The 20,384-nt window shown below is 52.4% G+C and overlaps 1 protein-coding gene across 6 annotated transcripts in view; it reads left to right on the plus strand.

Annotated features, from left to right (window-relative positions):
* SLC2A9 (solute carrier family 2 member 9) overlaps positions 1-20,384 on the plus strand; it is a 188,879-nt gene that overhangs the window by 55,181 nt on the left and 113,314 nt on the right. For 5 of the 6 annotated variants that reach the window (XM_034672126.1, XM_034672127.1, XM_034672128.1 and 2 more), the window contains exon 5: positions 10,996-11,128. The exons of the other annotated variant lie outside the window; for it this stretch is intronic. In XM_034672126.1, coding sequence (XP_034528017.1) covers positions 10,996-11,128 — 133 coding nt within the window. The remainder of the gene's footprint in view (positions 1-10,995; positions 11,129-20,384) is intronic. 6 annotated transcript variants of the gene reach the window in all.

Genomic DNA, 20,384 nt, shown 5'->3' on the forward strand with positions numbered 1-20,384 from the left:
GGCGCACCAAGCGGGGGCCCTTTAATTCTGCCTGCAGGAGTCAGGGCAGGCCCCATAGGGAGGCTTGCAAGGAGGAAGCAAGAATTTCCCGGGCAGGCCACAAGAAGTCAAAGGGCTTCTAAGCAAAGGGAGCAGCAGGTGCGAAGTCTCAGAGGTGTCAGAGAACAGGAGCTCTCTGATAAAGCCTGGAACCCTGGGGGGATGGGAAGGGGCCAGGGAAGGAGCTGAGGCTGCAGTGATGGCCACATGGAGTGCCTGGAGTGCCAAGCTAAACAGTGTGAGCCTTATTCGGGTAGTTTCCTTCCACGACAAGTTGCGGCCTCTCCTTAGACACAGGCTACGCTGGTGCCGGCTGGCAGTTTTCGCTGGCCCATCCAGGCACCTGCACCCAGCTGCCCGCTTGAATCATACACAGCCTGTAGGGACACCCTATGCTGGCTGGCTGGTGACAAGAAGCAGTGCCAGAAAATAGCCCTTGGTTTAAAATCTCTGCACTTTCTTTGGCTTTGGTTTCCTAACGTTTAAGGTATTTGAAAGATCAGGAGAAAGGGTGAGGCTCCGAAAAGACGCTTCTTTATAAAAACCAGTAATACCAAGTGGAGCCTCTGCTCATCAGAGCGTGGCAGGCACCCAGTGGGCTGGGACGTGTTGACTGCAGCTTTATGCATAGGGGGCATGTCGAAGGAAGAAAGCTAAGGCCAAGACTCCCTGGGAAGAGCTAAGTGCTGCTATTACTGTCCTCAGACCTGCCCTGTCCTTCAGGACGTGCACACGGACAGAACGAAGGTGATGTGAATGAGTTAAGGAAAGGAGAGCCTAGCATCACTCTGGAAGTCCAGCTTCCCACTCTATGTGTGCTGAAAGTCAAGGGCACTCAGAGGCAGAGGAGATGGGGGTGTGAACCTCGGCACAGCTTAGCATCTCACAGATGAGACAGCGCCCTGAGACGGGGGGCACCATGCTCCTTCTCAGGGGGCTCAGCAAAGGGCCACCAGGGCTGTCTGTGTCCAGATTAGGAGTACCAGGTAGCCAGACAGAGGCCTCAGGGGGAGAGAGCATACAAGGAGGAGGGGCAGTGGCTGGTGAAATTTAGTGGGGGCCCTGGGAGCAGGTATGCTGGTCCTCAACTCCTAGACTTCCTATGTGGATCTGAGACATGAGTTTCATACACTCAACTGAGACTCCAAGTCATAGGCTCAGGGCAGCAGGTCTAGCCTCAACCTACCCTTCGATTAGGATGGTCCGCCTACATTGTCTCAGGACTGAAGCAAAGGGAAAAAAGGGCCAACATCTGTTGGCTCCCACCTGTGTATCAGGCCCATGCTTAGGATATCACCTCTAATACCCTCATAGGAGCCCTGCAAAATAAGTGCTCATCACTGTCCTCATTTTCTAACTGAGAATAAGTCATTTGCTCAAAGCACCATATCTTGTAAGGAGAAGAACCAGAATTTGAACTTGGGTCAAACTCCGAAGCTGAACAGAGCTGCGGAAGGGAAAGACTGACATTCAAGGTCGCAGAACCCTTGGTAACCTGGGCTGGTCCCTGGCCCTTAATAATCATGCCTCACACCGTACATATGCCCTAAATTGAGGTCATCAACAGGAAAGTGCAATTCATATGGGTGTCCTTATGTTTCTAAAGCCCCAGAACAAACCCTATTTGTCTCCCTTTCTTGAGTTCCACTCAGAGGACACTAACTGGTAGATGACCCACAATGGGGGACGTGGAGGAGGAGGCAGACAGAGCCATGGTGTGAATGGGTCTGAACAATGAGACCCAGAAACCTGGATGACTCAGCTAGAACACAGAAGGCTGACAAAGGGATTAATAATGGGCTTCAAGTACAGGGAACTTTATTTAGAAAAGAATGGGGCTACCTAATTCCCTGGGAAAGAGAAAGGCGATCTCTGTAAATGTAAAGTCAGGGAAGTCGGGTCTGCCTCAGCAAAGTGCAGCTGAGGAGTGCCCTGCCTGTCCATGAAGCTAGTGTGGGGGTTGAGAGTGCGGTGCTGTGTACCACGCTGCCTGGGGTTAGTCCCCACGTGGCCACTTAGAACATGTCTGACTGTAGATGCATGACTTAACTGCTCCATGCCTCAGTTTCCTCAGCTGTAAAATGCAGATGAAGGCAGAAGTATTAGGAGGATACAACTGAGTCACTGTGTATGAAGCACCCAGCAAATTTGAGTGTACTTGGTGCCAGTCTCTTACCGCAGGTTGGCCCGGGAAGGTACTCTGCAGGTCAACAACCTTTTAAAATTGCATGGATTTCTCTGTCTCAAATGGACAATCTTGATTTTATGGAAGATTTTGCTGCAGGATCAGGTCATCTCTCTATCTCGGTATCTTTAGCAGACAACGAGAATAATAGCTTCTGACCTTACTGTCCCATAAGATTGCTTGAAAACTAAGCAAGGCACAGGACAACAAAACCCTCTGAAAAGCAGAAAAATGTTGTAGGAAAGGGGGCGGGGACCTGGCACTTCCTAAAAGCAACTCTGGGTCCCTGCTCGGGTGCTTCACTCACAACTAGAACTCACAGCAGCGTTCTGAGAGGCGAATGTTATGCCCTCGGAAGGTAACGCCAGTATTATTTCTCACACAGGAAAAGGCAGGAGTACTCCTGAAGCCCATGTTCTTGAGATCAGTGTTATTCTGTTGAAATACAATCATTCCCTAAGTACATACAAAAATAGTGATTCTAGAACAGTACGCTTGCTACATGAATTGAACTGTAGTAGCCGCTGGATTGCGCTCTGTAGTGTTGGGTGGTATTGGTTTCTGCATGAGCTAGAGTGGAGGTGGTCATAGGTGGACCCATCGGTGAGGCAGGGTAGACACAGCTGGGCACAGGCTCCCCACCCCAGGGCTCTGGAAAGCTGAGGCCAGACGGGTCCCTCTCTGAAAGGTGGTTATGAGGGTGACAAGGTCAAGGGATTCCATACACGTTTGTTGACATGCTGATTCCTTTGTAAGACACAGCTCAGCAGGCCAGGGCGTTCACACGTGTCACCCAGCACCCCTCCTGAAGGTGAGCATGTTTCCACGCTGTCTCTCCTTATGAATGGCTGCACCAGTCCCTTGCCCTGACAGAGTCCCTGCTGTTTAGGTGCCAGCCGGAGCCATTGGAGCTGAGCCTGAGGGGCCACTGATGAGTTCTGGGTAGGATTCTCCATGGAGAGGCAGGACTGCTTGCGCCTAATATAATCTGCATATAACTTGTCTGTTCACGCAGCCCCTACCGCGGGGGAAGGTGATGGAGTGATGTCAGGGATAGGTCATGCAAGGAGCCCCATGTAGGAATCTGAAGAGCCAGGCTCTCATTCAGCTGCACCCCCCACTTTCTCGTGTCACCTTGCCTCAGTTGCCTGACCTTTCTGGGCCTCAGTTTTCTCTTCTATTTATTTATGTATTTATTTATTTATAGACTTGATTTTTTAAAAAAGATTTGACTTGTTTGAGAGCAAGAGAGAGCATGAGCAGGGGGAGGAGCAGAGGGAGAGGGAGAGTCAGACTCCCTGCTGAGCGTGCAGGCCAACGCGGGTCTCCAGCCCAGGACCCCAAGACGAAGGCAGACTCCTAACTGACTGAGCCACCCAGGTACCCATGGGCCTCGGTTTTCTCTTTTATAGACTGGAAATTGTAATAGTATCTCAGAGGGGAAGATTTTTATGGTAGTTCGGCCTTTTAATAGGATACCACTTGGGAAGATGGAGCATCAAAAATAATCAAGTACTTTGAAAGCAGGGGTGTGTGTTATTTCACCGTTCCATCTCCAGCAGCAGCATCGCTGCCCCTCCTCTTAGCCAGCGTGCACTCAGTCAGCAAGCTTTAACTGGACACAGGCCAAGGAACGCGGCAGGGGGATGGCCCCGGGGAGCTCAGTCTAGTCAGGGAGACGCACCCAGAAAGCTATACATTGCTACACGAGGTAATGAGTGTTTTAATGGAAGTCAGTACCTGGTGGAGATGTTATCCATGGGTGGGAAGGCTAAACTTGGAAGGAGAGGTGGGTGCTGGGTAGGTAGGGGGCAGGCATTTCCCGGAGAGGAAGCAGCGCCTGCAAGGGCGTGGCATCTGCTCACAGAGTCAGGGAGGCTCACAGATCAGGTGGGCAGGGCCAGAGCAGAGGCGCCTGGGCCGCTGCCCAGCCCGTAGCAAGGCTGGCATCGCAGCAGGGTTCTGATAGGGCAGGGCTCTCTACCCCTGGCTAAGAGAGTTGGGCTCGACCTCCAGGGCAACGGGGAGCCCTGAAAAGTCTTAGAGAAGTGGTTTAGATCACATCCGCTTTCCAAGGATCGCTCAGGCTGTGAGGGATGGAACAGAATATGGAAGATTTGGGGACAGTCGAGATGCTGCTGCAGGAATCCAGGCGACCCGTGGGAAAAAGGTCCCCTAAGGCCAGTACTAGCAAGAGACAAGGGGAGGAGATTCATGAGAGAAAGATTGAGAAACAGCCAGTGGGGCCATAGCAGGGCAGGCAGCCAGTCAGAAGGCAGTGGGAGGGCTGAGGGTCAATGGCAGGCATGCAGACACTAGGTTTCCGAAGTGGGTTGCAGGACAGGTGGTAATTGAGGGACAGGCCTGGGTGGGCTGGGAGGTGAGAGACCCCCTGCTCAGATACAGAACCAAGAGTTATCAGTGGAGCTGCCCCCGGGCACCTGGAATTGAGAGGAGCCCCAGGCAGAGGTGAAGGCTGGACGTGGGCATTTGGAGGCTGGGCCCACAGGTGTGTCCTAGGTGGGGCTGCCCAGCAAAGAGACCCTGAGATGGAGGCTGGTGAGCAGCAAGTTGATTGGGACCAGTGCTCAGCTCAGTACCTGCCAGGGAGTAAGGGAGGTAACAGCAGAGGGGAACGGTGAGCTGCCTCAGTCATGCAGAGATTTTGGCCTCCCTCTGGACCAGGGAGGCGTCTCCAATTGTCCCATTTTCAGACAGAGGAGGAGAGGCAGGCCTTTGTGCCCCCACATCAGCCATCCCCTGGATGCAGGTTGCTCCTGGGGAGGGGTGGGCAGCCTTGGTGGAAAAAGCATCCTCCAAGGGCACGTCTCGGGGAGACCCAGCCATGGTCCCACAGCCAACAACACTCCTGGCAGCTCAGGGATGATCAGTTCTGGGCCCTGCACCACCATCCCCTGCAGGTGGAGGGGAGGCCCTAGGCTCTCACTGCCCCTGGGGCCACCTGGAGAGCATAAACAGCCTGGCACCCAGGCCATGCTCCCAGACCGGAGAACCCCAAATCTCTAAGTGGGGGAGACAATGAGCATCAGCAGTTTTTAAAACTCTCCAAGCCATTCCTATGTGCAGCTGAATTTAAGACCCACAGCCCTGGGGAAACATTGGTGATGAACGGAAGGAGGGCTGGGCTCACATGCCTGGGGTGCTCAAGGAAGCTGGAGGAGAACCAGGAGAGGTGGCCTGGAAGGCAGGGCCTGGGGCTCAGAGAGCAATGGTGGCCCACAGCAAGAACATGTGTGGTGCCCTGCCTGGGGTTTGGTGGGGAATGGCCCAGCCCTTCTGAAATGTACCTGGGACTGGCTTTAGTTAGGCATGCTTATGCTGAGGTGACAGACTTGGAAACACTCCTTTTTGAAAGAAGGCTTCATTATTCATGGTTCCCAAGCACAGGGCTAATGCCACCCCATGCAAGGCCATGAGAGCAAGCACCAGGGTCTCTCAGGAAACGGAAGGAGGGAGGGGAGNGCTGAGGTGACAGACTTGGAAACACTCCTTTTTGAAAGAAGGCTTCATTATTCATGGTTCCCAAGCACAGGGTTAATGCCACCCCATGCAAGGCCATGAGAGCAAGCACCGGGGTCTCTCAGGAAACGGAAGGAGGGAGGGGAGAGCAAGGCCTAGAGCCTTTATTTTGGTTTCATCATCAGGAATGGGCAAGGCAGGGGAGACAAGCTTGAACAAGTTTAGGACTGCATAGTTTGAATGATTTCAGGCCAGCACTGGGCTGTGGGGCCGTCTAGCTGTCTGGTACCTGACCACTGGGGAATGTAGGGTGGGAGGAATATCCGCTTATGTGTGACAGTTGGATAAAGGAGGTCACTGGGGGTGTGGGCTCCGGTTCATTTGCATGTGGAAGGCATGCTCTCGGGCAGGTTGTTTACTAGGACCAGACTCAGCCACCCCTGGGAAGGGCAGTCTCTGCAGCATCAGTAAGGACCCCAGATGCCAAAGCATTGTAAAATACGGAAAATAAAAAGCACAATTAATAAACCTACTCTGTGGGCCCTGGGCGTGGAGATTGGAGTGGGCTGGATTTCAGTAGCATTACCGGGTGTGGCTTTCACAGCAGTACACGGTACACGGTAGCCTTGTCCCTGGATTCTCTGGGGCTGCAGGGGACATGAGTCTTTAGAAGAGATGCAGGGACACCTGGGTGGCTCAGTCAGCTAAGCATCTTCCTTCAGCTCAGGTCCTGATGGATTGAGACCTGCATGGGGCTCCCTGCTCAGCGGGGAGTCTGCCTCTCCCTCTTCCTCTGCCCCTCCTCCTGCTCGTGCTCTCTCTCTCAAATAAACAAATAAAGTCTTTAAAAAATAGAAGCGATGCAAACTCCCAGATCAGAGGAACTCCAGGGGGAGGGGGTGGTCCTGGGGGTGGGCTGGAGGAGTCGGACGCTGGCCGGAAGCTGCAGCGAAGAGAGGGAGAGAAATGAGAAGCCCCCCTCCTCCCTCTACCCCCCCCCATTCTTTCCACTGTGGCTCCAAGTCCAAAGCAGGCTTGGACGGGGGGACGGAAAATTTGCCATTCAGTCAGGTTGATTTTGGTTATTGTTTTCAAATTGTGACCCTGAGACTGTGTCCTATGATTGAGGCTGTGGCACGGGGCAGAGAGGAGTACCCCCACCAACTAAATGTTAAAGGAATGTAGGAGACAAAAACCATGGTTGTACTTTTTGATGGCATCATGAACTGTGTGTATTTAACATGAGTTGTGTTTGTGGGGCACTGAGCATAGAGCTTGGCCTGTTCAGTGCTCGACAAACATTCAGCTGTTACTATAATTACATCCTAATTGTGATGGATAGAAAAATACTTCATCTCGTCCCCCCGTTGGCTTTGTGAGGCAGGCCCCCTTCTTCACCTTCTCGTCTCCAGCAGCCCCGAGCCGGTGGCCTGAGTGCTGACCAGCATCCCCTCCCCTGTCCCGCTTGTCTGGGGGTGGAGGCACACGGTGACGTCCTTCCTAACTACCTGACTTGGGCTTAGATCAGCGGTTCCAACTCTACTTAAGATTTTGTGCTGTCTCACCGCAGTCCAGGAGGATAGCATTTATGGAAAGGCCTGAAGTCATCGACAGCTTGGGGGGAGTGGGACCCAGAAGTCCATTTTATAAAGGAAACCTTGCAGATTCAAGAACAAGGTAATTGCGTTATGGTGCGACCCACTCCCCTTACCTGAGAGGGAGTTGAAAATCACCCTGANGCAGATTCAAGAACAAGGTAATTGCGTTATGGTGCGACCCACTCCCCTTACCTGAGAGGGAGTTGAAAATCATCCTGACAAGATGATGCATATTTCTTTCCTCCTGAGTAAAATAAGCAGGTTTAAGAGCCCTGACCTCATGCTTTCCCGAACATAGGAGGCTCTAATCAGCGTTAGAGAGACTCATCCGAGATTGACACTCCGTAGCACCTCCGGGTCCCGTGGTAGGCGAGGAGTGCGTGTTCTTTAGAACACACCTTCGGTGGTGAACAGCTCCTAAAGACGAAAGCTAGAGGCTAACCTCTGCAGTTGCCAAGGGCTGTGTGTGAGGGCGACCAGTGTGTACAAAAGCCCCTTCCCACACTCGCACGTTCCTCCCGCAGATGCCCTGTGCTGGGCACGGTCTCCGCCTGCAGGAGGCAAGAAGTCTCCACTGTGGTACAAAATGTTGAGTCCTTGGCTCTGTGCTGGGACCAACGCCCAGGAGCACCGTGGAGGGCCCCTGAGGAGTCTTTGGCCCGAGGCAATGGAAGAAACTCAGATCCTTGTCTGGTGCCCTCGTGACCCCTCCCTGGTCGGTGAGGCCCCTGCGGTCAGGCTCCACGGATCAGAACTCAGGTTCTCAGGTCCAAGACCTGATGCTCAGTCATGCCTCCGTGACCGAATTGTGGCCTCAATGAACCCGGTGACCCCTCTGTGAGGCAGTGAGTATGTCTGAAACACGAGTGTGATAATGGTCTGCACCTCAGGGCTATTGTGGAGATTCAAGGACATAACCTATATAACATGCTTCTCACCACGGTTGGTAATAGAAAGCCCTCTGTCCTGTTGAATGCTTACAGTGTGCGGGGTCCTGCTGAGCGCTCCATACGATACACGCAACTCAGGTAACGCTCCTGACAACCCGTGAACAGGCATTAGGGTTATCCCCATTTTACAGACAGGAAGACTGAGCATAAGCAGTTAGATTGCCCAAGGCCACAGAGAGCGGAGGATAGAGGCAGGATTCAAATCCAGACAGCTGTGGGATTTGGGATTTTATAGGAACCAAATGCATGAACGCCACTGTTGGCTAAGCTCAGCTCCTCCTGGATAAATTGTCCCCCAAGCTCTACTCTGGACATTGCTGCCATTCTCCTTTCCTGGTCCAGACACGCTAGCATCCTAAGCTAGGGGTGGCCCACCCTGAGGTCAGTAGTATCCACTTTTCTCCAGAGGTGGAGACCAGACCACAGCCACCAGCGTGATGTCCTTCGGAAAGATTCCACATGTCCTTGCATTTACGACCTCACAGGTCACAGGCTGTGACGTAGACTTGGCTTGTCAGTAATAACAGAAATCCACTCACTGTGCTCACTGACACCATGAGACCAGAAATGATGGACTGTCAATTCAAGGAAGGGGAAGGTGTGCAGAGCCTTCCCCAGCTCCCGGTAGTCCTCGGAGCCACGTCCACGTGCCATGGAATGGCAGCAAAGCCGCCCCGACCAGCCTCCACCCCAGTTCCCGGGTCTCTGGCATCCCCTGGCCCTGCATTCTTGCCACGGTGCTTGTTTCCCAGGGAGCCTGGGCAGGTCAGGCCTCAGTCGTACATACTGCTCCTACTCCAGGACTGCCCTTCCAGCTCCTCTCCTCCTTCCACCCTTTGGCAGCTCCAAGGCTCTCACCCCTGGAAGCGCCCCTCTATTAAGATGCTGTGGGAGGAGCTGGCTTGCTTCCCATCTGCGCAGCTACTGGCTGGCCGGCCTCGGCGTGGGCTTTTCTGTCTCCACATCTGGAACGTGCAGCAACAGCTCCGGCCTCTCTGGCTGCCGGGAGGTGAAATGACACAATTGTGTGACAAGCTCACACCATGCCTGGCACATAGTAGGAGCTTAATTGGGTTAAATCCCTTGTCTTTCCCCCCCCCAGCTTTCTCTTTTGCTCTTACTGAGGCAGCAGGTAAACTCAAAGAAAGAACAAGNGGAAGAAGCAGGCTCATAGCAGAGGAGCCTGATGTGGGGCTCGATCCCACAACGCCGGGATCAAGCCCTGAGCCGAAGGCAGACGCTTAACCGCTTGTGCCACCCAGGCGCCCCGATCATGGCTCTTTTCTAATCCCAAATATTGTGATCACCTCCAGAAAGGAAGCCCATTGCTGGGGGGCAGTCACTGTCCCTGTCCTCGCTCCCTCCCCAGCAGCCACCAGTCTGCCTTCCACTCCCAGCACCCCCTTCTTTCACACGGAGTTCTCCACCAAACCCCAAGCTGGTGTCGGCCTGGCTGGGTCCTTCCAGCACAGCAGTCACTTCAGAGGAGTTTTGTGAATATAAATTACTGTTCTACACAGAAAAGGAAGTAGGATCGAAGGTCCCTTGAAAATCAGGACCTGGTCATTGCCCTTCCATGAGCCAGTTGGCCCACTCTGTGCTTCAGGGGCCCCTGCCTGCTCGACCCTCTAACCATCTGGGAACTGGGAATTTCTGGGGTCTCTGGCCTCAAGGGCCTCCTTAGGGAGCCAGCCCTGGGAGAACGCTAGAGGGAAGTTCTGCCCCCGAGGGTGCTCAGAACCCGACCTGAAGCCACCTGAGCCTCGGCCCAACAGCTCATTGTGTGAAGGCTTTTCAGGTCTGAACGTGCCTCCTTGCGGGCCTCTTTTCGCTTTTTGAGGAAATAAAACATGTCAAGAATTTGGCATTGAGCGTTTTGCTTTCTCCCCATTAAAACTGCCTCCCGTTGGCATTCTCTTCTCCCAGAGGCACAGTGAGAGCTTCATTTGTAAACCTGGGTTTTCAAAAAAGCAGCTCAAGGAGAATTCTGCTCTGAGCAGCATAGGAACAGCTCCCGCCGCGTGGGAGCGGCCCTAAGGACACGGCTGCTGCTTGAGGTAGCCCAAACGGCCCTGCTTGCTCCGCCCAGGACAGGAAAGAATCCCCCGCCTAAGGGCCAGCTGTGCCCCAGGCCCACCACACTCACCTGCAGGATCGAGGGAAGCTCTAGCCGCCGTCCTTGTATGTCCTCTGACAGGACCAAGATGGACCGCATCTTGTGGGCCTCGGAGGCGTCTGGGGGTGCCCCCATGAAAACAGTAGTTTCTTCCGTGAGTCTGCTGTATGCCAGGCCCCACAGCTCAAGCACTATCCAATTGCACTCTCAGGATAGCCTGCGAGGTGGCTGGGGCTGTCCCCATCCCTCAGGTGAAGAGATGGGGATTTCCAGGGGCCATAAGCATGGTTTCCAAGGCCACACAACCAGGGAGGCTCACCATGATGCCCTCAGGGCTCATGGCATCAGCCAGCCCTGATATCCCTGAGTGGCCTTGGCGCCGCTGAGCCGCACAGGTCACCACGTCACAGGTGGCTCTGAGAGCTGACCGACCTCATGCACGGGGAAGGCCATACACGTGGGGCTGCTGCCAGACCTGTGTCCGTCCCCTTGCTCAGCCTGTGTTGGCAGGAATCACACTGCAGGAGGGACTTCTGCAGAGGGCTGACGGTGTTTGGCCCAGGGCCCAGCCCCATCAGGATGACTGGAGGCCACATCCATTCATCGGCCTCCTCTTTCTCCCTTCAGGAGAGCACCTGGCCATACCTGTTTGGAGTGATTGCTGTCCCCGCCTTGGTCCAGCTGGTGAGCCTGCCCTTTCTTCCTGAGAGCCCGCGCTACCTGCTCTTTGAGAAGCATGACCAGGCGGGAGCCGAGAAAGGTAGGGACCCATGGCCTTTCCCACACAGCTCCAGCCTCTTCACGGGGTCAACACCGCAGGGCACGCTGGGACCTGGAGCCATTCCTCTCTGCAGGCGCTGTGCTGGGTGCCTTTGGATACCCTGTATTACTTTATTTTCCCAACAGCCTGCAGTGGGGACACAGATCACACAGGGAGCCTGGAAAAGCCAGGGCAGAGCAGGATAAGACCCAGGTGCCCATTGCCGCCCCTCGGGTGGTCCCAACAACAAAAAAACATGAGCCTAATTTCTTAGCTCAACGCCCACGTTGAGCTGGGGATGGGTCTAAGGCACTTTCCTTAAATCCCCTGAATGGCCAGCTGCTGGGTCATAGGCAAAGCATTCAGAACATTCCTACAGGGAGCATCTGTTCCCTCTGAAATGTCACCCATTTTGCCCAGAGACAATGTGGAGTGAACAACGCATTCTTCTTGTAAAAGGAGACCGCTGACAGCACGCCCGTTTTCAGGAGGGCCTGGATGAACCAGTGCTGCCTTCACATGCCCAGCTCTGCGCCTCACCTTATTCTGACCTTCCCGAGCCTCGGGACCCTCATCCGTAGAAGGAAATGATAGAAACCTCCCTCTGGGCTTGTTATAATGATGAAATTAGATGATGCATATGAGATTCATAGTAGCATTTGCTGTCATTATTCTGAGAACTCTGTCCATTTTCTTATCCATATTCTATCCTCTGATCTAAATTTCACTAATGTCCACATCTGAGAAAAAAATTGAGAATTATATAGTCTTTAGTTAAATTTGTGCAACATTTTTAAAATCCAAACAACGCAAGTTCTTTCTGAATTAACAAATGGGATATTTGTAATTGCCCTTATTTGCTTAGCAGTGTATGGTCGGGATCCATTTTCTCATTTACAACATTCCTGTAAAGACGTGGAATCAGAGAACATTCTCATTACCTCCGCTGTTTGCACAAAATAACTGAGGCTTAAGCTGAGGTGACCTGACCAAGGCTGTGGTTCTTGGGTTTCGGTTTCTGAAGGCCTTTAAAAATATGATGGGAGCTATGTAGATTCTTCAGCAGAGAGCCCGAATGCATGACATTTTCAAGAGCATAGCAGTGGGGGACCTGCACCCTGTGCCCCTCCAGGGGACCCTGGTTAGCAGCCTTCCCCTGTCTGACAGCCGCAAGCTTCAAGAGAAGGACTGGAACCAGAGGAGAGTTTCCTCCCCTCCCACTCGCACACAAAGGGACAACAGTGGGTGGTGTTCCAGGGGACTTTTCACGGGGCCCGTGGGGAGGCAAACCAGCCAGAAGTCAGGCTGCAGAGAAGGAGGCCGATTGTCAGATGGGGGAGGCTCTGGAGCAAAACTAATGTGGCTGAGCAAGAGCTGAGGGGATCCGAGTCCCAAAAGTAGCCAGGTTATGGCTCAGCGGAAGGTAGTGAATCCTCCAGTTCCATCCCTGCTGCTTCATCAGCAGGAACTCTTGGGAAATGCATCCGTTCAGTACAGTTGGAATGGGCAGTGCGCGTAAATGCTTGACAGTGAGAAAGGTTTGTTTCACGGCACAGGAGGGAGTGAGGGAGAAGTGCAGTTGTAAAAAATGATAAATATTACATGCGTGCTTTATACAAAGAACGAAGATGTTGTTGGCCTTCGATTGAAAGAGAATTTTGAAATTTGTATGTGTGCTAACAAAAACGGAGTTTCACTCCAGGCGTTCAGCAAACAATGGATATTTACTGTGCTGGGCACTCTGCCAAGTGATGGGGAGAGAGGGGAGCACTAGACTGGCATTCCAGCCCTCCAGGACGTGAGGGGAAGGGTAAGAGGGATGGGTGTACTCATGAATAGCTCATCCGTACTGAGAATTATATCATTCTAAGCACTTCTCACGTATTAGACCATTACAGCCTCTCAATCATGGAAAGTAGGTCACATTATTGTTCCCATTTTAAAACAAACAACTGAGGAAGGGATAACTTGACCAAGGGCACAAAGCCAGCAAGTGGTGGCACTGGTATATGAACACTGACTGTCTTGCTCTGGAACCTCCGAGCATAAACAAAACACGCTTTCTTACCCAGCACCTTGTTTGGCACTATGGGAGATACGCTTTGTCTGCTCTGTTGGTAATTTGGGGGACAGGGGCCCTGCAGCAGTCAGCTATCGCCATCATAACGCTGCCTATTAAACCACCTTGAAACTCATTGGCTGAAGACAATAGCCTTTATTATCCCCAAGTCTGTGGGTCGGCACTGAACTTCTGTTCATCTTGATAGGTCTTGCCTTTGCAGTGCTGCTTGTCTTAGCCGAAGTTCTCTGGCATGTCTGGCGGTCCGCTGGCTGATCTAGGCCGGCCTCAACTCTGGGCCTTGTGCTCTTCCTCCTGCAGGCAACTCAGGCGTATTCTCACAGTGAGCACAGAGGTCCCACAGAGGAAGTGGAAAACAAGCGGTTTTTTAAGCTTCAAATCAGCTAAAATCCTGTTGGCCAAAGTAACGCACATGGTCAGGTGCACAGTCAGCGTGGGAGGGGGTGCACAGTTACAGAGCAAAGGTCCCACGTTAGGGAGGTCACGAATCAGGGCCATCAGTGCAACCCATCCACACCACAGCCCCGTCGCAGGCTTTCCCACCGTGTCCTACCCCCACTTCATAGTCCTGGCTGGGTCTCATTTATCGGTGGCCCTCTTGTCAGTTGAGGAGAATCCCCCAGTGCTTAAAAATAGGGAAAAGGGCCCAAGCTTCCACTATGAGAAAGGGGGGATATTTAATTGATAGAAATGAAATATTGGCATAGGCGTGTGATAGGGCAATGCTCCAGACACGGGGTCAGAAAGGTGGCATTGAGCAGGACTCTTTGGGTTGTAAGAGACAGACACTGCAGCCTAAGCCAAAGGGTCATGTCTCTGTGAGTGGTATTTGGGGTTACCAAAAAGTAACACCCCACTTTCTGGCCAAAGTTTGACAGCAATGGAAAGATGGATGCAGGAATGGAGGAGATGGGATAAAATGTCACTTTCAGTGACAAAGACTCGTTGGTCAATTGGCTTTAGGTCTGATGGCCAGGAGAGCCTCATACGATGGTACCTGCGAACAGAGCTGAGTACCCATTCATGGGCTCCTGGGCAGGCCTGCCCTGAAACACTGAGAACACAGAAGAAGAGAGAGTGTGTGCTTCTCCAGCCAGATAGATCCCCAAATGAGAGAGAGGAACCAGGCCATTTTTCTCCCCAACTTACCAGTTAGCCCAGTGTGTTCTCATCTCTTGGGGAAGAGTGAGTAAGGGGTGGGCAGAGACGGAGTGAGTGACATGCTAATGAAATGCCTTCCAGGAGGAAAGTCCTATCAGGAGCAAAGAATCAAGTGCTCTTCCTCATGATAGAGAGTGAAAGGACTGGATTTCCTTCAGGTACATGGGATCCAGGAGCTAAAACCAAGCCATGAAGGTACTGTCTCTCTCTCTCAAAAAATCCTAAACATTCTTAGGATTCACTGGCTTATTCTTAGACATGCTTTCTCCACTTAGCTTCAAGATAGTCCTGAGTGGCTCTGACTTTATAACACTGTTTTAGGAAGGCACAGATTCCCTTTCACATAGCATATATTTCAACCCCTGAAGGAAGGAACTCTAATTGGCCCTTCTTAGGTCACATGGCCATCCTTGAATCAGTGGCTGTCCTGGGAGTTAGAATTCCTTGACTGGCCAGTCCAGGTTACCGTCCAGTCTGGTTGTTGGGGGATAGGGGGCCATGAGGTTTGACTGACATCTCTACTAGAATTACAGGGTCCAGGGGAGGAGAGCTTCAAGAAAAAGATATAGGCAAGAGAGGAAGAGGCATAGATGCCCATCCCCAGAAGGAGTGAAAGGTGTATGTGTCAAGATTCAGGTCCACCCCCTTACGACAGAAAACCCAAGTGATAGTGTGTTAGACGAAATAGATGTTTATTTCTCTCTCACATAAGAAAATGTTGAAGGTGGGCAGTCTGTGGCTCTTAGGATTCTCCGTGGTGTCAGGACCTCGTTCCTTTTAATCTCTCCATCTGCCATCCTCAGAAGGCTGCCTCATGGTCCAAAGTGGCTGGTCCAAAGTGGCTGCTGTCACAGCTGCGTTCCAACCAGGAGCAGGAGGGTGAGAGGGAGGGATGACTGTCCTGTCTACTCGAGATGTCTCCTTGAAGGCTCACACACTCTTCAGAACGTGATCATGGGGCCTCTCCTAACAGCCAGGGAGCCTGGGAAATGTCTCTCCTTAATGCACCGTAGCCACAGAGAGGGGTGCTCCCCAGCGGGGAGAAGTATTAGTAGCAGTGGCTGACCCCCGGCACGTTCTGCCACAGCTGACAAAGAAGCACCCAAAGGACTGTGGGCCGGGACCAGTCGGACCAACCAGACTGGGACATTTTGGGTGCTCTGAAGGCTGATGACTTGGGGCTCCTTCCACACGGTGCTGTGGTAACAGCCGTATGATACTTAAAGGTGAGGCTGAATGACCCTGGAAATGAACTACCAGAACCCACTCAGCTAAGCCCTGACATGAGTGGGAACTGCCTTTATCTGTCGTTCCTGAACTTCCATAGCTGTCCTACTCCCACCCTGTGAGGACTGGCTACCACCTTCTGATAAAATCAGCCGTCTGCATCTCACTACATTTCTAAGGATGCCTTGTGCCTTAGGGAATGTCATGGTGCCCCTTACCTATAGTAGGCCTCAGTGACCCCATCTGGATGGAGGGGCTGTGCCACAGTCCAGAGATGGCCAGCAACATGCAGGAGGCAAGGTCACATGCCAGGTAGACGGAAGTGGGTCCCCATAATGGCCCTCGTTGGAGGCGGCTGACCTCACTCTCTTTCGTGCGAGGGGTGACGTACCCTACCTCAGTTACTAGGGGTCTGGTTTTTATTAAGGCAAGAAGAAACTATGTGCAGATGAATTCATGTCAGAGCTGAAAACACAAGCTTTTCCCAAACTGTTGCAACAGTTGCCCTCCAGAAGAGCACACGGATTCCATGGAGGGTCAGCTCTGAGGTCCGGGCTGTCGGGCCTGCATGGACCCTCCATGCCGTGGCAGAGCAAGATGAAACCCCAGATCAGGCACAACCTGGAGGTCTCGGGTCTCTGCCCTAAAGGACTCACCATGATGTGAGCATCTCCTGTTCTTCCTGCTGTTCTAGCATCTTCCCAAATCCCTCCCGACTCATGGCCAAGAGGGCCACCATCCTGTCTGCCTCCAGCCTGTCCAGTGTCATGGAGAGAAGACACAACACTGACAGGTTTTTGAGGAGAAGAAAGAACAGCTGTATTCGGGGTGATAGAGTTAGAACCAAAGGGGAGAAGACAGAGCAAGGCCCCACAAGAGAGGAGGTGGAAGGATGGAAAAGGCTGCTTACAGGGGTGGGGAGCTCTCATTTCGAAAGGTGTTGAGCGCTGGGCAGGAATGGGAGGAGCCAGTGAAAACTGCTGGAAGATGAGGCTCAGTGATGCCCCAGCGCCCTGCTCGCCAACCTTCTCTAGGCCTTGGTTTCCTAATCCATGTCCTACCTTAGGGCGAGGTAGACAAGTTCAAGGAGAGCGGTGTGTGTGCGGGGAGGGCTTCGTCAACTGTAAAGGGGATTATCTGCTTCTGCCCTTTCTGCATCACCTTGCCTTTGAAGAAAGGGATTCTGTGGCTAAAGTGAGGGAATATTTTTGCTCTGGGAATAAAGAATTTGTTTAATATTAGAAGGGGAAAAAATCACCCACATCTTCAGCCCTCTTACCAATCTGTCATTCACACCAGATATTTTCTGTCCTTTTCCATCACATTTCCATCATGTTTACATGACAGTCATCTCGCGGATTCATACACTAGGCTGCTTTTATCCCCAGCCCGCATCTTGTGTCCAAAGCATGTCTCCTTATTACTGTTTTTATGTTGTCACGTGTGACTGGAAGAATAATGGTCCCCGAATCTGGCCACATCCTAAACCTCAGAACCTGTGAATCACACCTTACGTGGCACAAGGGACTTTGTGGATGTGACTAACTTAAGGATCTTGAGGGGGACAGTTGTCTTGGATTGTCTGGATGGACCCAGTGTTGTCACAAAGCTCCTTGTAAGCGAAAGAGGAAGAAGGGAGAGGGTCAGAGAAGGACGTGTGGCCATGGAAGCAGGTGTCAGAGTCAGAGGGAGACCAAGGAAGCCCTGCAGGTACAGGACAGGGCAGCTCTCAAGGCTGGAAACAGCCGGCTGGTGGCTTCTCCCCCAGAGCTTCCAGAAAGATCACAGCACAGCTCGGTTTTAGCCCCATGAGACCCGCTGTGGACTTCTGACCTATCACCTAAAACTTCGTGCTGTTTCAAGCACCTGGTTTGTGATGATTTATCGCAGAAACAACAGCACAGCAAACTCAGTTAAGGACGGAAACTCAGTGAAGTCTCCACTATGACTCTGTCTTACTTTTAAATATAGTTCGAACATTTTTTTTTTAACGTACAGGCTCAAAATTGCTGGGCGTTCTGATTGTTTTTATTTTTCTATTAGTAATTGGGTGAAAGGTCTTTGTGCACAAAGCTTTTAAAGATTTTTCCCCCCCAACACACCCTTCTATTACTGGAACTTGTTGAGTGCCTCTGACCTGCCAGACGCTCTGGTTTCGCAGCCCCCGGCCACCACAAGTCTTCGGGACGCCAGAGGCCCCAGGGAGGGACCCACATTCAGAGCTTGAACAGCTCACTGGGGCCCCACAGCCAGAGACAGAAATGAGGTTCAGACTCCATTTGCCTCTCTCCAAACCCGAAGTCATTAAAATGCAGTGTGCTGCCTTGTGTGTGTGTGTGCGCCTGCGTGCACGTGTGTGTGTCTTTGTAATTGTAACACACAGCATGTGCATATGGACAAGTATATCAGGAAAACATAGTTGGCTCCTTCGTTGCTGCACTTAAGGCCCAGAAAATTTCCTCCGCGATATTACGATTTCCTATATTTTCACCCAGCTTCACCTCCACGTATGCATCTTTTACATGAGAGAGGTTAAGGAATTGTGTATCTGTCTTCAGAACGGAAAACTCTATCCCCCAACTTGATTCACATGTTTAATAATTATGTAGCATTATGAAGGCAACCTTAGGACGTAATGCTCTGTTGTGGGGGAAATAGAACATTAAATAAATCCGTGTGATCACAAAAGCATAGAAATAGTAGAAACAGGAGGGCAGCGGGGGAAGAAGCAGGCATAGGTGGAGATGGCAATTTTGTGACAAAGCTGTGCTTTGCGCTGGGTGGGCTCCTGATAAGGGAGGACGTCTCATGTGCCCTGCAGCCTCCTACCCCCCACTTGGTATCCCCGCAAAACAAAGCCATGTGCCTGGGAAGGAAGCCCTGGGGTGGCCAGCCCCTTCTGGGCCCACTCTTACCTGGGAATTCTTGGCACACCGTGTCCCCCTGGAGGTGACGAGGGGGGCAGCTCCAGTGCCCTTGGCTCACACCTGCCAACTAGAAGACGGCACCATCTCCTGAACCTGGCAGAGGGACTTGGCAGAAGGAGGAGGAAACACAGTCCCTCGGGGGTTGTATCCCTTCCTCTGCCAGCACAGTTACCTGCTCTTGGAAGACCAAGCCCTCCTCCATCAGTGCTCTGTCCTCATATTTATGGGATGAGTGACCTCTGAGTGCCGGCCCCCTGCCCCCGGTATCCCTGGAGTAATTGTCTCTCAGGGCTCCCTTTGCCCCAGTTAGAGAGCCTGTTCATGGGCTGGCTGCCAAGCAGAGGGCCAGGTGCCTTCCTACAAAATGCCCAAGGGTCCAAAGGGGCAAGAAAACACAGCTCAGAAACCACCCTGAGCGCCCAGAGCAGAAAGGCACATCTTGAAATTGCTCATACGCTTCATGCTAGAGAGTGGGACTGACTTCCTTTAAATTGAGAGAATTATCAAGGGTTCCAGCCAAGGAGGGGATGCTTTCTGTATTGTGTCTGTGGTTGGGGTTGATTTTGCGCAGCCCTGAGTCTGCTGGGGGTCTCTGCTCCCTGAGAGCAGGAGGAATTGTCTGGAGCCCCAGTTTTCTGGCACAGGGAAGGTCCAAGCCCTCTTCAGTATGTCTTGGAAATCCTGAGCATTTCTGGGCCCTGAAGTGTTGTGGGCACCAGCTTGCTTTCATGTTGCTCTGTCTCACATCATAAACACCCCAACTTGAACTTCAGCCCCTGCTTTGGTTTCCTCAAACACCATAGCAGCAAGCACGCACCCCACATCACTAGAGCATTTCAAGGTGATATTGAAGATTTCAGGAAGGGCTCCAGGCACGGGGTCCCTACCACTCAGCACCCTCTTCTTTCCCCTCTCACCACTGCGCATTGTCTCTTCTGCCTTCTAGACGGCTCTGGAGCTTGTCTTCCTCTCTGCGAGCATACCTTCCTTTCTGAAGCTGGAATTAGACAACATGCAGATTTCAGCAAACACCTTCCACTCCAGGTGTTTGTCAAAATTTAGCTCAGCCAAGTCACTTCTCTCCTTCAGAGACGCACTGGTGTCAGCCATTCAGTTTACGTGCTTTTCTTTTCTTTGTGTACGTGGTAACCTCGCTGCTGCTGTTTTGATGCTCCCCGGCTCTCTGGAAGGCGCCCATGTGTCTTAGTGCCGCGCTGTGGGACACGGGTGGTTGGAGGGGCAGCCGGGCTGGTGCCGCCCCTGCTTCCCTGCATGGTAGCTGTGAGCCCAGGCGAGTTGCCCATTGTCTTGGACCTGGACTCAGTTTTCCCACCCTGTGAAATGGGAGGAACACAGTGCTTATCTCCAGAGCCCAGGAGGATGATCAGATGAGATCACGGATGTGAGACTGCTTAGTGATGTGCGAAAACGTGTAGCAACATCCGGTGCAGGGATTATAATCATGTGGCTGAAATCAGCCGATCAACAAACATTCGTGGTAGATCAAGTAGGTCCTGGCTGAGAAGGTGAAGGAGACAAGCTCCCCTAGAGGCCACGAGCTCCCTGGGCCCAACCACGGCCTCAGAGTCATGCAGATCTCTTGGGGATCATGAAGATCCTTCCATGCCATTCTGTCGTACTGGCCCTGCCTCAGAGGGCCGTGGGGAGGACACGGAGATGCTGCCTGGTTGGAAATGTCTGTCTTCCTTCTGGTCCAGCTTATCCCCATGGAAGGCTCAGTGCTTCTCCACGGAGCTCACACTTCAGTGTGTGAGTCACTGTGTCACTCTGGGTTCTCTGAGAAGTGGATACCAAGTGGCCTAAGCAGCGGGGATTTTACCGGAGTTCTTGCCTGTGTAAA

Source organism: Ailuropoda melanoleuca, chromosome 11, assembly GCF_002007445.2.
Source record: "Ailuropoda melanoleuca isolate Jingjing chromosome 11, ASM200744v2, whole genome shotgun sequence".
NCBI classification, from domain to species: domain Eukaryota; kingdom Metazoa; phylum Chordata; class Mammalia; order Carnivora; family Ursidae; genus Ailuropoda; species Ailuropoda melanoleuca.